Source organism: Trichoderma gamsii (assembly GCF_001481775.2).
Source record: "Trichoderma gamsii strain T6085 chromosome Unknown Scaffold_13.2, whole genome shotgun sequence".
Lineage (NCBI taxonomy): Eukaryota > Fungi > Ascomycota > Sordariomycetes > Hypocreales > Hypocreaceae > Trichoderma > Trichoderma gamsii.
The window spans coordinates 369,755-383,194 of NW_020171350.1; the positions used below are offsets into that span (position 1 = coordinate 369,755).

The 13,440-nt window shown below is 48.9% G+C and overlaps 3 protein-coding genes across 3 annotated transcripts; 2 read left to right on the plus strand and 1 right to left on the minus strand.

Moving 5' to 3' along the window:
* Positions 1-1,960: 1,960 nt before the first annotated feature.
* Positions 1,961-4,154, plus strand: TGAM01_v204560 (hypothetical protein; the record flags this gene model as incomplete). Its single annotated transcript, XM_024549452.1, has 3 exons — positions 1,961-1,988; positions 2,223-2,765; positions 2,833-4,154. The coding sequence occupies 3 exons, from the start codon at positions 1,961-1,963 to the stop codon at positions 4,152-4,154; spliced, it is 1,893 nt and encodes a 630-aa protein (XP_024405792.1).
* Positions 4,155-8,830: 4,676 nt separating this feature from the next.
* TGAM01_v204561 (hypothetical protein) lies at positions 8,831-9,503 on the plus strand (the record flags this gene model as incomplete). Its single annotated transcript, XM_018804540.1, has 4 exons — positions 8,831-8,915; positions 8,961-9,272; positions 9,329-9,404; positions 9,455-9,503. 4 exons carry the CDS (start codon positions 8,831-8,833, stop codon positions 9,501-9,503), a joined length of 522 nt encoding a protein of 173 aa, XP_018662353.1.
* A 2,560-nt stretch (positions 9,504-12,063) lies between these two features.
* On the minus strand, positions 12,064-13,188 carry TGAM01_v204562 (hypothetical protein; the record flags this gene model as incomplete). Its single annotated transcript, XM_024549453.1, has 2 exons — positions 12,064-12,122; positions 12,417-13,188. 2 exons carry the CDS (start codon positions 13,186-13,188, stop codon positions 12,064-12,066), a joined length of 831 nt encoding a protein of 276 aa, XP_024405793.1.
* Positions 13,189-13,440: the final 252 nt, after the last annotated feature.

Consider the following 13,440-nt stretch of genomic DNA (forward strand, 5'->3'; position numbering starts at 1 on the left):
GCGGCAACACGTGGACTTGCGCTTGGCTGGCTGAAGGGAAGGAGTGGAGGGGCAGTAGCCGAGGATGTGTGAATGAAGTCAAGGGAAGTAAATGAATGAATGTGATGGATGCTGAACAGTAGACTGCTTCTCCAATTCTTTCGGGCATGGGAGACATCATGATGATGCTGGAGATGATGATGGCGATCGATCATGAGCGTCAACTGGGCCTTTTGTGGAAATTCCATTTGACAGCGAATGAGCATGTCCAGCAACGATGTCTGGTGTATTGCCTTTAGTCATAATAGCACTTGACGTGTATGTAGCTTCGGGATGGTGTGCACTCGCATTGCATGTGCTGATTCCATCATTGAACTGGTCGCCAACAGCAAGTTTGAGCAGTTGGAACTTTAGCGGTGCATCTGTCACTGAAAAGCCCCGATGCCTTCCGCTGAGAACCCGATGTGGCTGTTGTGCTTTACATGTAGCGATACCTGGAACATGGCATCGCACATAATTGAATCCACTCACACAGACAGACAAACGCTTTGAATCTGCTCTCCTCTCTCGCTCTCTCTGACGCGCGCATACGACAACAATCAAGAATCAACAACGTAGCAGCCGTAGCAACACACCCTCTGTTGGCGCTTGATAGTTGTTATCTCATTTTCACATCTCCGCGGTTGCAGTACCAAGACATCTTCACCCAAGACCCGGTGCTTCAGATGCTGTGACCAGAAGCCGAAGCGCTCAACATCGTCGAGGCCGGCGCTTAAGGCCGATCATCTTCAGCGTCCCCGACGTGCCGCTGTGATAATATCTCTAAATGTTTCTTTTCTTAGACCCGTTGACGAGGTCTCGTGCTGTCTGCTGGCTCTAGCGCCCAAACTCCCAACATTCGCCTCCCTCTTCTGATGATTTTTCTCACTCACTGTTCTTTCGCCTTCCGCTATCCAACTAAACCGCTGATGCCAGCCCAGGCCTAAATGCTTACTAACTTTGCCGTGCTTGTAGCTCTACCTCCCTTGTAGCCGAGCCAGCAGCGAAATTTTTCTTTTCTTCTAGGTTCTTTTTTTTTTTTTTCGCCGCCACCAAAAAATGACCAGACCCCAAACCACCGGCTGACTGATACACCTAAAAAGAGACCGGAGAGAAGGGAACAGAAGCAAAGCACCGCCCCTCACTCTATGAAAAGCGCCCCCTCCAGGCTCTCCCAGCTTCCCAAGTCATGACTGGTACCGGGCCTGTGCACGCAACATGGCGATGAAATGGGGTATCCGATACCAGCCCCGCCGCGGCTTTGCTGGCAGTGCTTCCGGGTCTGTGGTACGCCTACAAAGTACCTACCTACGCAGACCGCCGGGAGCTGTAGACTGAAGACTGAATGCATTACTGATTTTTGCATGTGCAGTACAGCGCAGTACAGTACAGCGCAGCACAGCACTGCGCAGCACTGGATGGACTGATGGATGGAGGGGAAATGATGAATGCAAGTTTTTGATGCAGTCTCAGGTGAGAGGAGACGCAGATGCGGATGGATGCGGTGCTTTGGAGGGGACGTAGGCTCTGTGCTACTACTTATCTGGTGCTTCTGCTTGTACCTCTACCTGCGCCGGTACAAACAGGCTTCCTGTTGCTTCTCCAGCACTGCTGGCAGCGGCCCATTGTTCACAGGCAGGCAGCGCGCAGACACGCCACCCTTTTTCCAGCAGCGACATGGGGCAGGTATCGGTACCCAAGGGCCGCCAAAGTCGCCAAGGGGGGCCCTGCTGGTCCCGGTACCCGTACTTGGCCTGTACCCGTTGGGTCCCAAAAACGGTGCTACCCACCTGCCACCCACGCTAATGCGCTACGAGAGCCCGAGCCCAGCGCCAGCGACAGTGGAGCGCGCAGGGTTGGAGCGCCATTGCAAGCGCCTGGGCTGCCACCACAGCGACTGCGACCACACGGCCGGAGCCCTTTTTAGCCTTGCTGCGAAAGCATGGCGGCTCCACCATCTCTGCCATTCCGTGACTGCTTTTTTATTTTTTAACTTCTTTGCTCCCGCCCGCCTCGACTGACTCTCGTTTCCCCCCTCAGATGCTGGATCGTGATACTGAACACGCATAGAATAGAGCCATTGCCTCTTTGTTTCTCGCTGTGCTGGAGCTGTTTTCTGGTAGACGAGTGTTCACGACCTCTCGCACGTCCCCCCTACGACTTCGGTACATACCTTTGACTGCGCGCAAACCAACACGCACCAGTGCTTGCTGCTTACCGGATACGATCAAGTACACACACCCCACGCATACCAAACACCTATATCTTCTACTGCTGCCGATCCCGTCTTGAGCTCTGCGCCGTCGACAACGCCAGACCGACGTCCTCGCCGCCGTGGGAGGGAGGCATGTCGCCCCAGCTGAAGGAACTGCTTCTGCCGCAGTTTGTGCAGGACCGCAAGAGCAGTGCCATGGACGAGGCCCTGGAAGGATGTGACCTCTCATACGTCTACTACACCACCGACTCGTCCTCGTCGGATATTGCTTCGCCCCTGACGCCGACCTTTTCCAACCGAGGAGGAGTTCCCCTACGCTATTCGAGCTCGACGTCTTCTCTGGAGCTGCCAGCACTGCCGCAGGAAGGCCCTGCTTCGCCCATTGCCCAGCATGCCGCTGCTTCCAAGTCGAGCATCCGCCAGCTGCCTGATGTGCAGGAGGAGCCGCTGGAACGAGAGCAGGAATACGATGAGGAGGAGTACGATGATGACGACGATAACTTGAGCGATACGTTTGGCATGTACTGTCTATGTAAGTTGGAAGAAGAATATCACGGCGGCGACGAGGCTGGCTGACTGACCAATTTCCACTTTTACAGGCGACCAAGCATGCGAGCACCAAGATGCCTCTCGAGAGCTTCTGCGAAACGAAATCACGGGCGAGTATGATATTGACTACGACATTGGCTTCCTCAGCGACAGCGACTTCTCCGGCGATCCGCAATTCTCCAGGAAGAAGCGTCACATCAGCGGCGAGGCCTTGGCCGCCCTCTCCTCGCGCATTGGCAACCGCTTCCCCAGCATTGCCCGCTGGACGTCTCAGCGCAAGGCAAACAGCATCACGGGCCTCATGGCCTCGCCCACCACCGAGCGCAGCCTCGAAAACGTGCTCTCTGGCGCCGAGAGCAGCCGCTCGTCGTCCATGTCGTCGCCTGCCCGCCAATTCCCCGTCTTGCTGGACGACTCCTCGCCCATGCCCCCGCCGGCCATGCCCTTCTACGAGAGCACCGACAGCCTGGATATGCACGCGGGCGAGTTCAGCCGCGAGGAGCGGTCAGGCATTGAGCGTGACAGGGCCATGGCCACGACCCCCCTGCTGCCTCCGCTCATGACCGACCCGCTCGGAAAGCCTTCGCTGCCATTGTCTCCCCTCGAGTCGCCCAGCGTGGCTCCGTCCTCGGCCGTCACGGAGGTCCACTCGCCTCGCATCATCCCGACCCCGAGACAATCCATCGGCTCCAAGCCGTCCATGTCATCGCTGCGCCAGGCGTCCATTCTGACGGAGCTGCCGCTGCCGCTGCCGCCGTCCATCCTGCTGGACCAGGACGAGTGGTCCGACCGCCTGGGCCACGCCAACTTCACCATCAACCCCGCGCCTTACGGCATCAGCGAGATCAACGTCGTCACCGTCAACAAGTTCTGCGACGACTGGGATGCCGCGCGTGTGGCCTACACCAAGCACCTGGTTCGCACTGGCGAGCACTACGGCCAGACGAGCAAGATCTACGCCTTGACGGAAGCCAAGTGGGCCGAGACGGAGCGCAAGTGGAAGGGTTACTACTCCGACATTGCACGCCAGATGCAGGTCAATGTCAAACGCTCTTCCTCGGTGCTGTCTCGCAGCCGCAGCCGAGGCCGGGGACGAGGCCGCTCTGAGAGCGCCAACCCGGTGGGCAAAAGCAGGAGCCGCCAGGACAACGAAGACCTCCTCGTGGTCATGGAATGGCGGGGCAGAAGGGGCTGCTTGCCTAGCGCTGTGCCTCAGATGCTGGAGGCCTTGGATGCTGATGGCAAGTTTCCTCACCGCGGCGACGAGGACATTGTCGGGCCGATGCATCGTGTTCCCTACATGAAGCGGGCCCGAAGCGAGGAGAAGACGCCACGATTCTGGAAGAATCTGGCGGAGAAGCTTCGACTCTGATTTTTTTCACCTTTTGTTTTAATGTTTGCGGAGATTTTTTTTCGCCTCTTTTCATTCTACGACTTGACGACCCAACCGAAACCATAGACCTGCAGCGCCGGCAAAACAACCATGAACATTGTCTCACGCGAAAAACTTATATCATTGTTTTTTTTAACGCCTTATATTTAATACGATATGATACCCGACTCTAGTCACTCATTTTGATACCCAACAACCAACAATACCAACCACCACAATCACTACAACCACCGCAGCAGCAGTCGCAGCAGCAACATCACCATGAGAATGATTGGATCTCCCTTGCTTTCATCTCTCGCTTTCAGAGCAAGCTTGCCTTGCCTAGTCCAGCCATGACGGTGACAACGACAATTTCCACAAAACTTGTCTGGCCGGGTAAGCGAGCGAGGAGTCGACTGCAACCATCTCTCAACCCTTGTTTTCTCTACATGCTCTTTTCATCATGTTACATACATAGACCACACACCCACCTGTATATAAGCGGGGTCGGCGTTTGATCAGGCACCCATGATTGGCGAAGAAAAGCTTCCACGATTTGCTATCCATTTTCCGCTTCTTATTAGACACGACAACGACACGACACGACATGACACAATGGACACCTACCATTTATACGCTGCGCTACATTATACATTACATACCTACAAAAAACACACACAACACGCACACACCCCAATCCGGGCGGGGAAATGCGACATGCATAGCACACTTTGGAGTATTTTTTTCTTTTCTTTCTTTTTTTTTTTTTTTTTTGCAATGCTTTGCTTTGCTCTACTTTACTTTCCCCGATTTTTGGGGGAAGCTCTTTTGGTCCTAGCTAGTCATATGGCCACGCTATAACGTCAGACTACTTGAGTAGCTTTGATAAGCTGGGAGCCGTCGGAGATTTTGCATGACGAGCAAAGCACTAGAAACTGGTTTTCAACGAAAAAAGTAGAGAGATGATGCATCAACTGAGAAAAAGATGTCATTGAAGAATTTTTTTGAAAGACGGGGCCGAAAACAGAAAGGAGACTAATTGATGAGGAAAGACATAGAAGGAAAGAAAATGGCATTGGATAGCGAGCGATAGCTTTTTTTCTTTTTATTTAAATAATTATCCATCTTGTACTATGAATATAAAGGAGATGTGGGATTTTCTACCAACTTGGATGCTCTTGGTGATTTTGTGAATGACAGCGCAAGTAGAGGTAGCAAGCAGTGATGCGATGCGATGCGATGCGACGCCACGCTACAGTAAGCTGGGTGGGATGGATGGGATGGATAGGTATGACTGGAAAAAGCTGGGGTTGGTCGTGGAGAATGATGTGATGGAGCTCTTTAGCTGCACGAGCTACGATGAGCTCTGAGGTGCTACAGTACACTACACTACACTGTGATGAGTCTAGCCGATGTTGTAGCTGGTGAGAAGCTCGATTAGCTGCGTCGAATCGTTTTGGTGCGATACTTGAGTGTGATGGCACCAGTCCAGTGGCTGGATGCTATAAGTTGCGATACTTGTTGTACGTTACCTACCTATGCTTGATTGTGGTAGGTAGGTAGGTATTTGTATGTGTGTGGTGGAGATGTTATGAGAGTTTTTTTGGACCGGGATTTTTTTTAGTCTTGGTGGTTCTAGGTAGGTAGGCATGTTACCTACCTTATTCATTGGTTTGTTGGATTGGTTGGTGCTTACTGGGTTGGAATTTTAAATTTCGCTGGTCCGGGGAAGATTTTGGTTTGTGTGCTGGGGGTTTAGAGGGGAGTTGCGGATGAGCGGATGGAGATGGGTAGTCGTGGTGTTTTTCGCTTACTCTGCGGAGAATGGAGATGGATTTGTGTGTTATCGATGAAGTAGGCCTACATGGTTATACCTACATATAGGTAAATGCCAGGCAGCTATTTTTGCGTAGAGCGATAACTGACGATGCGGTATGTAAGTAAGACGTAGGTCTTTTCGCTTGCATGTACGTCCCATACTAAAGTGGCATATTAGGTAGGATGTATGAGAGTCCCCGCCGGTGCCCGCCGGTGAGACTGTCGCATTGCGGGGAAATCAAGCATGTGTTTGATGGGCGGATAGACCGACAATACGATGGATGGAGCCTTATCCCATGGTTTCGGGTAGGTGATGGATTGAGATGCTACGTAGATGAGGATGGATGACTCTTTTTGTGGGATTGATGGAGTAGATGTTGTTTTGGTATGTGTACCCAATGTGGCGATGGGGATGTGTGCCCAAGGCCAGTCTGGCGGTGGAGAGGATACGTGTAAGCGGTGGTGGATTGATAGCAAATTGTCAACGGTAGGAAGAATGGATGTCTTGAGATTTTGCTAATGTCTTTATATACCGGTTTGGCCGTTATCTATCCATGATAATATTTCTTTTCAGTTTTTCTGCTGGCCTGAATGTGATATAGAAGATCATTTTCGCGGTCTCGTCGATGTTGCTCACTGTCGGTCTACATCCACAAGCTATACCCACAAGCAGATGTGGAGTATGCAATGACAGCGCTTTGGCTGATGGACATGTGGCTCGCGTGGCTCTTTAACGAAAAGCTGGAGCTCGATGCTTGAAGGGCGAGCAAATGACGGCGATTGCTCGGTGTTCTGGAGAGCTGTGCGCTGTAAGTTGCATATGCGTACACTGGCAGTGTCCTATCATTCACCGGAGACCACTTGTATGCTCCGCACGATAGTACTTGTATGCAATTGCATACAAATGTAACGCTGTATGTAGACACAAACAGAATACTCACATCGAGCACATCGAAACTCAAACGACTTGATTAGCGAGTCGATGCACCACGTCGGAAGCGGGTGCCCGCCGCAGCGTTGTTTCGTGTATACGACCCCCCTTCTGTACATGTATTTACACAAATGTTGCTGTCCGGCAATACATTAACTCTTCTCTACTCTTCTGTTCCTTTGAACGTTCCTCATCATCTTCTTTCATTTAATACGGGTATGTACTTGGATGGAGACTGCTGGTATCTAGGTGTAAGACGATTCGCTGGCGCGGCGTGGGCGGGAGGACAGAGGATGGCCACGTGGCGGCGGCATACCTCGTATGTTATTTGCGTCGAGTGTTTTGTGTGTATCTGAAATGATACGTGTGAAATGTGTTTGATTGGCAGTGAAGCTTACTGTGCTGGTAAGTGCAATGAATGACCATTGTAGATGGCACCTATGAAGAGGCTGCGATTTTGCAAGAGTGACTTGGCACGAAAGGGCGCGGGTGATATAGTTTCTGCATTTCAGGCGTATATGGCTAGATGCAATCACTCTATTTCGTACATCTGCCTTGATAAGAACTCGGTATATTTAGCCTAGTCCAAGTCAAAGACACCGACAGAAGCTTGCACGATACCAGTCACACCTTTCAGAGTATCGATACATTCCTGTCTGCCCTACGGCGACACGAACGGGGCATCAATACTATCAAGACAAAAGTAAATCGTCCGATACTTGCCTAGACCAATTGGCTCGTAACACGACAGGTAGTCTGCTCCCACAACTTCACTGTGGCTTCACCGCAGCGGCGTTTTTTTCGCTTCAGGAATGCACGATTGGATATGCAGTGATAGCAACTGCGTGGAGGGCGGTACAGGCGCAGGCTGGTGTCCGGGTAGATGCGTCGGAAATGGTAGTGCGTCGGTGAAATTCGTTTGATGGGAGGGGAGCAATGCATATCGCCGAGGGGAGAGTGAACAATTGGCGGATTAGACGGGTTTGTGTGACTTGTTTATCGCTAGTCTTGGTGAGTAATTTGTATTGGAGAGGGGAATAGCTTTGACCTGGATGTTGATCATACATGAAGTTGAGTTGATAGATGGAAGGGCCCAGTGAATGATCCATAATCGAGGCCTCTTTCCTCCGGACTCAAACAATGAGCACTGTGATAAGGTGTGAAGAAAGAATAGTAGGAAGTTATTTTGGAAGTATTTTAATTCCTCCGCTTAGGTAGTTACTACTATGGGCAAAATGCGGATTCGTATGCAGTGCTATTTGTTTTACATCAGATTTCGAGCAGCTTCGCATTTCAGATATACCTCCCACAATTTGCAAGCTTGATTCAAACTTAGGTTACGCAGTCACAGTATGTAAATACTACTTCCTCTAATGGTTGAGGCAATTAACGTCTGAGATAGTGAGAATTGGCGGCCGATGCATGTAAACTCAACGAGCAGACATCTACGTGACTTCCCTTTATATATAGAGAGTAATTCAGTGTTACGATACACCGACTGCCTTGTTAAGCTACGGCTGGAGTGTTGAATGATAGTACCGTGGTGCTGGATAATGTTTTCCATTAACTAGCCTCATGTTAACGCTAATTCGGAAAAATTAAAAAAAAAAAAACAGATGGCAGTTCAGCCATCTTAGTGAATGACCTCTGTGTCTGTTCAAAGTAGCTATAGGTAAAGTATCAAGAATTATAGAGGCAATAATATGTGAATCAACCATTGGCAACAAGACACAGCTGACGGAGCCGAACGTGAGAGTGCAAGCCGCTTGCAAACGGGTGACTGCCGGGCGTGGTGGCATCACTCCTCTCTTATTATCCTTTCATTGCCTCTACATTCTCTTCATTTATTTCCCCTTCTCACTCTCTTTCTCAACTTCTCACCCTTCCTGAGACTTCTATTTTCACCAAAGTAACGAACGCCGCAACGATGTCTTATGAATACATCGTCATCGACCCAGATGGAGATACGCTAATACGTCTCCCATCCCCTGAGAAACCTTACTGCTCAACGGGTAAGGGATATGACTTTAAAGTATCCCAGAAGCAACTCTTAATAGCTTCTCCTCGTGCAAAACGGGTGTTGCAAGGGCCATTTATAGAGGCCGTACCACATGCCGATGGTCTCCGCCACTGGAAGTTTGATCACATATTCGATCCAGAAGCTTTCAAGATTGTCATGAACATCATTCATGCGCATTTCAAGGAAATTCCCGACAAAGTATCTCTAAAGATGTTATCCGATATAACGGTTATCGTTGACAATTTAAATTGTCGAGCTTCAGTCCACCATTTTGCTAAAATTTGGGTTGTAGAACTCATTGCATATGATGATCCTGACTATGAAGACGTCAACAAAGTCGGCATTTATTGTGCGCGCAACATTTTTGTTTCCTGGGTTTTTGGCTTCCAAAACCTATTCATATAGGCAATCGTAAAGGCGCTTATGAAGTCTCCCGAGCTTTCCTCGTCTTTTGGGCTGCCGATCCCACTCTCAGTTCTAAGTAAGAAGTCACTCAAGACAATTCTCCAGGTTAAAATTGACAAAGTGTAGAAGCAATGAGCCAACGTCGACTCGCCATGCTACGGAGCGCCGCAAATGACCTTCAGACGCTTATTAACGAGCTGATAGGCGATGATGTATCTGTTTTCACTGCAAATCAGCAGCAGTGGGGGCACTCATCGCAAATATCGCCATTAATGGGTTCTTTGCAGAGAACATGTTGGCTCAGTCGGACAAACTCCCTTGGGATTTTTTCCAACAAACAGTAAGCAGTTTTAATTATCCAAGATGGGCTGCATGTAGGCCCAGAGTGAAGCCGCATGTTCATATTGAAGAGAGGGTATCCCGCTGCGTTGAAAATGCTGTCAGAATGCCGCTAGACCGGGAGTTACTTCAACTTATCGGGACACGGATCAGAGATGCCAAACATACCTAAGTGTCTGTACAAGCTAGAAGTACCAGATAAGGTATAATGCAGCAGTCGAAGCAACGCAGAAATATGTCCTTAGTAAGAGCAACTCGATAGATAGTACAACAAATTTAAGTGTTCACGTTTTCACGAGCTACTAAGTTGAGTGCGACATTTTAAGAGCATGTGTCTATAATATAAAAAGTTAAAATGCGAAACGATACACACTTTTATTCAAGTCACTAAGGGGAATCAAAACGCGTTCTCTTGGAGTAGTTCGTCTCCCCTCTCACAATTGTTCTGATTTAACGTAGAATAAAATTAACTGAAAATAAGAGTTATCCAGCATCCCAACCCTGTTATCCAACGCCCTAGCTATAGCGTGGACTACTGAAAGCGTGGAATACTGATGCTAATGATGCTAATTTTAAATGTATTTGGTAGTTATGTATTTTCATATGTGGACTGACTGCTTTGTCAAGGTATCGCTAGGGTGCTGTATACTTTCCCTACCTAGATAATACTACCTAGTGGTTTACAAGTACCTACTAATTGACTGGTCAAGGTCACAGTCGGTGCTCAGCACATATGTCAAGACCGGTTTTAGATGATAAGCTAGTTGTTGGAACGAATCATGTGTTCATGTCAAAATGACAAGAGAGATAAACTCGAATCTCTGGTAAGAGCATGAAGGGAAACGTTAAACATCTGCAAAGTGCTAGATGCATACTTGGTCAGCTAGTGGGGACTTTTTACTTGGGCTAATGATGGTTTTCACATGAAATGGAAATGTGTACTAATATGCTGTTGTCTCAGACTCGGCTCTGGTTGGTTGACATAATACCAGCAACACAACTTTAGACCAATAGAAACCAAAGCATTTCTACAACATGCTCTTAACATTATATCTAAGACCAAAGATTGACCTTTGGAATCACATCATATGCATATGGCACAATGAGCGCTCTTTAAGCTCTCTAACACCCCGGTTATTTCACTTAAATCCTCTGAACGGAAATTCTTGAGTATAGAGCTGTCAACCAGCCTTTGTCATCTCTGGATAACGTAACAGACACAAATAGAAACAGCAGTAACTGTTTCCAGAAGCGTCCGTAAATAATGGCCTGGTTTCGTATTTCCTTTCCGTCAATTCCGTGAAGGGGTGACTGACGGCCCACCCTCTCAGTCAAATAAGGAAACGTCCTTGTGAGATGTCAAGTTACACACAGCCAAGGACTTGTGTAACTATTCCCAGTCCTCACCAATAACATCAAAAGAGCGACACCAATACTACTTGTCATGCTGGCCGGAGTAAATTTCCCGTTTTGTAAACATGGCTCAGGGGGTGGGAAAGAATCACGAGAGGGATATGAAAGGTCTCGCTTCTCTGTCAGAAAGATCATCGTGGGCCGTCTTTCTTCAGCATCCGCTTTTGATATCTTCCACCCATGCCTTAATATTACCCCTGCTCACTCCACCCTTTGTTGCTATTGCATTCCAACTATCCTCTTTTCACAATAACCCGAGGGAGTGGCAGACTACTGACTCACTTGACGACGGGCGTACGCCCGTCGTAAAGTTGCCCAATGACACCGCCACTTTAGATTGTAGTCACCGGACTATTTATTCCATCAACGATCCCGAGCTCTCTTCTTTCTTGATCTTTTCCCATCATCTTTTACTTCTTGCCTTTCAATCATAATTTTCTACAAACCCTTGGCTCTTAGCTCGTGGATAGCATAGCATCATGCATCACGCCGAGTGAATATCGAGTGTTTGTAGATTACGTCGCCCATTTGTAAAGCTAAGATGGCAAGAACTGACGAGGAAAACCCTGGCACAGTCTCAGTATCAGTCCTGAACCAAAGGAAAACAATAAGTCCATCACAAACGGCAAGCACGAGAGTATCATAATGAAAAACAAAGTCCAATTCAATAACAATCTGGCAGTCTGGTAATCCTAGTTATGCTAACACTCAAATCAAAAACACACACAAAGACACACAAAAACACTCAAAACAAACAAAAACACTCAAAAGCGCAAAACAAGCACAAAAACAGTCGCAGCCCTTTTTCCACCCCTTGCCAATGCCAACCAGAAAACAATTCTGGGATATGGATGTGTTGACTTATCAGATGCTCCATGAAGCCAAAGCCTGGCCCAAACGCCCCAAAATGCCCAATACCCTTCACAACACCATGTTCACCCTGGTAACCCCCCCTTCACGTATGCGGGCAGCTCTGAGGTCGGTTACACAGAGTCTGACATGAAATCGAGATTGTAGGGGTAAGTGTCGCTGCCCGAAGCCTCTTCAGGAAATGGGTAGGTATACGTGAAGTCCGAGAAGCTCATGTTTTGGAAGTCGTTGCTGAGCAAAGCAGGATCTATATTGTCCATGTTGGCCATGTCGACATCTGGATGGCCAGAGTTTGGATGGCTGAAGTTTGGATGGACGACATCTGGATGGACGACATCTGGATGGACGACATCTAGATGGTTGATATCTGGTATTTGGCCGAATTCTGGTATTTGGCCGAATTCTGGTATTTGGCCGACATCTGGTATCTCTTCATTCCAGAGCTGATTAAAGCCCTCAAAGCTACCATATGGGAAGCTATCTGTTTGGAAGCTATTGGTTTGGAAGCTGCCGGCCCCAAAATCATTCCCGAAATTATAGTCGATTGTTTCCTGGGAGTGCTGGTCGAGGATTTGATCGAAATCTTGCTGCTCGGGGGCTTGCTGCCCATAGAATTGTAGTGATCCCTGAGAAGTTTGCTGTTCAGAGGACGGCCCTGCGCGAGATGGGCTTGAAGCAGGGGACTCATCAGGGGTCGCATTCCTCCTGGATTGTTTGCGAGGCTTTATGGTGCAGATGTAACACCTCTTCAGGAGGAAGATGACATCTGATCTCACGATCCCACAATATTTGCTGCTGACCTCGTCCCAGGTGGCATCCCACCCTCCATGATCATTGGACATGTGGATTTGTTCCACCACATTCAAGATCTCATCTTCAGTGACAACCACCCTATCCTGGCACTTTGCACTCCTGTTGGCTTTTCTCTTGCCACTCACCCAACTCTTCTTGCCCTTTCCATTCTTGGCAGGCTTTTCGGGCTTCTCGCTCTTCCCGATCCCCCAAAGGATATTCGTGTCATCGTCCCATTTATAAGTCTTGAACGCGTAGTTTCGTAGGGAGTAGTCACTCTGAGACTGGGGCTTGGCATCGGTGTCAGAAAGCCATCGTATAAGACTGTGCTTCCTCTCTGCGGATATGTGCTTCTTGTTCGTGTTTTTCTCGAGATAGTGCCTGAATTCCCTCTGCACCTCAGGCTCTCTACTGAATGGGAAAAATTCTTGATTTTGATTCTCCATCTTACATTACACGGCATTACACACTCGCTCCACACCATACTGGCCAAAAATCTACGAGTCACCAGCATAGTCAACCCTGGGAATAGTCCCTGAAAAAGCTTTTTTTCTGGTTGTCTCACATTTCACGCTGCCCGTCGAGAATCGAATGAATTGCATTTCTCGACGAGCGGCGTACGCCGCCCATAAAGTGGACTCTCTCGACGACAGGCGTACGCCGCTTGTCGAGAAGAGCTGTGACTGGTCTAAGCAACG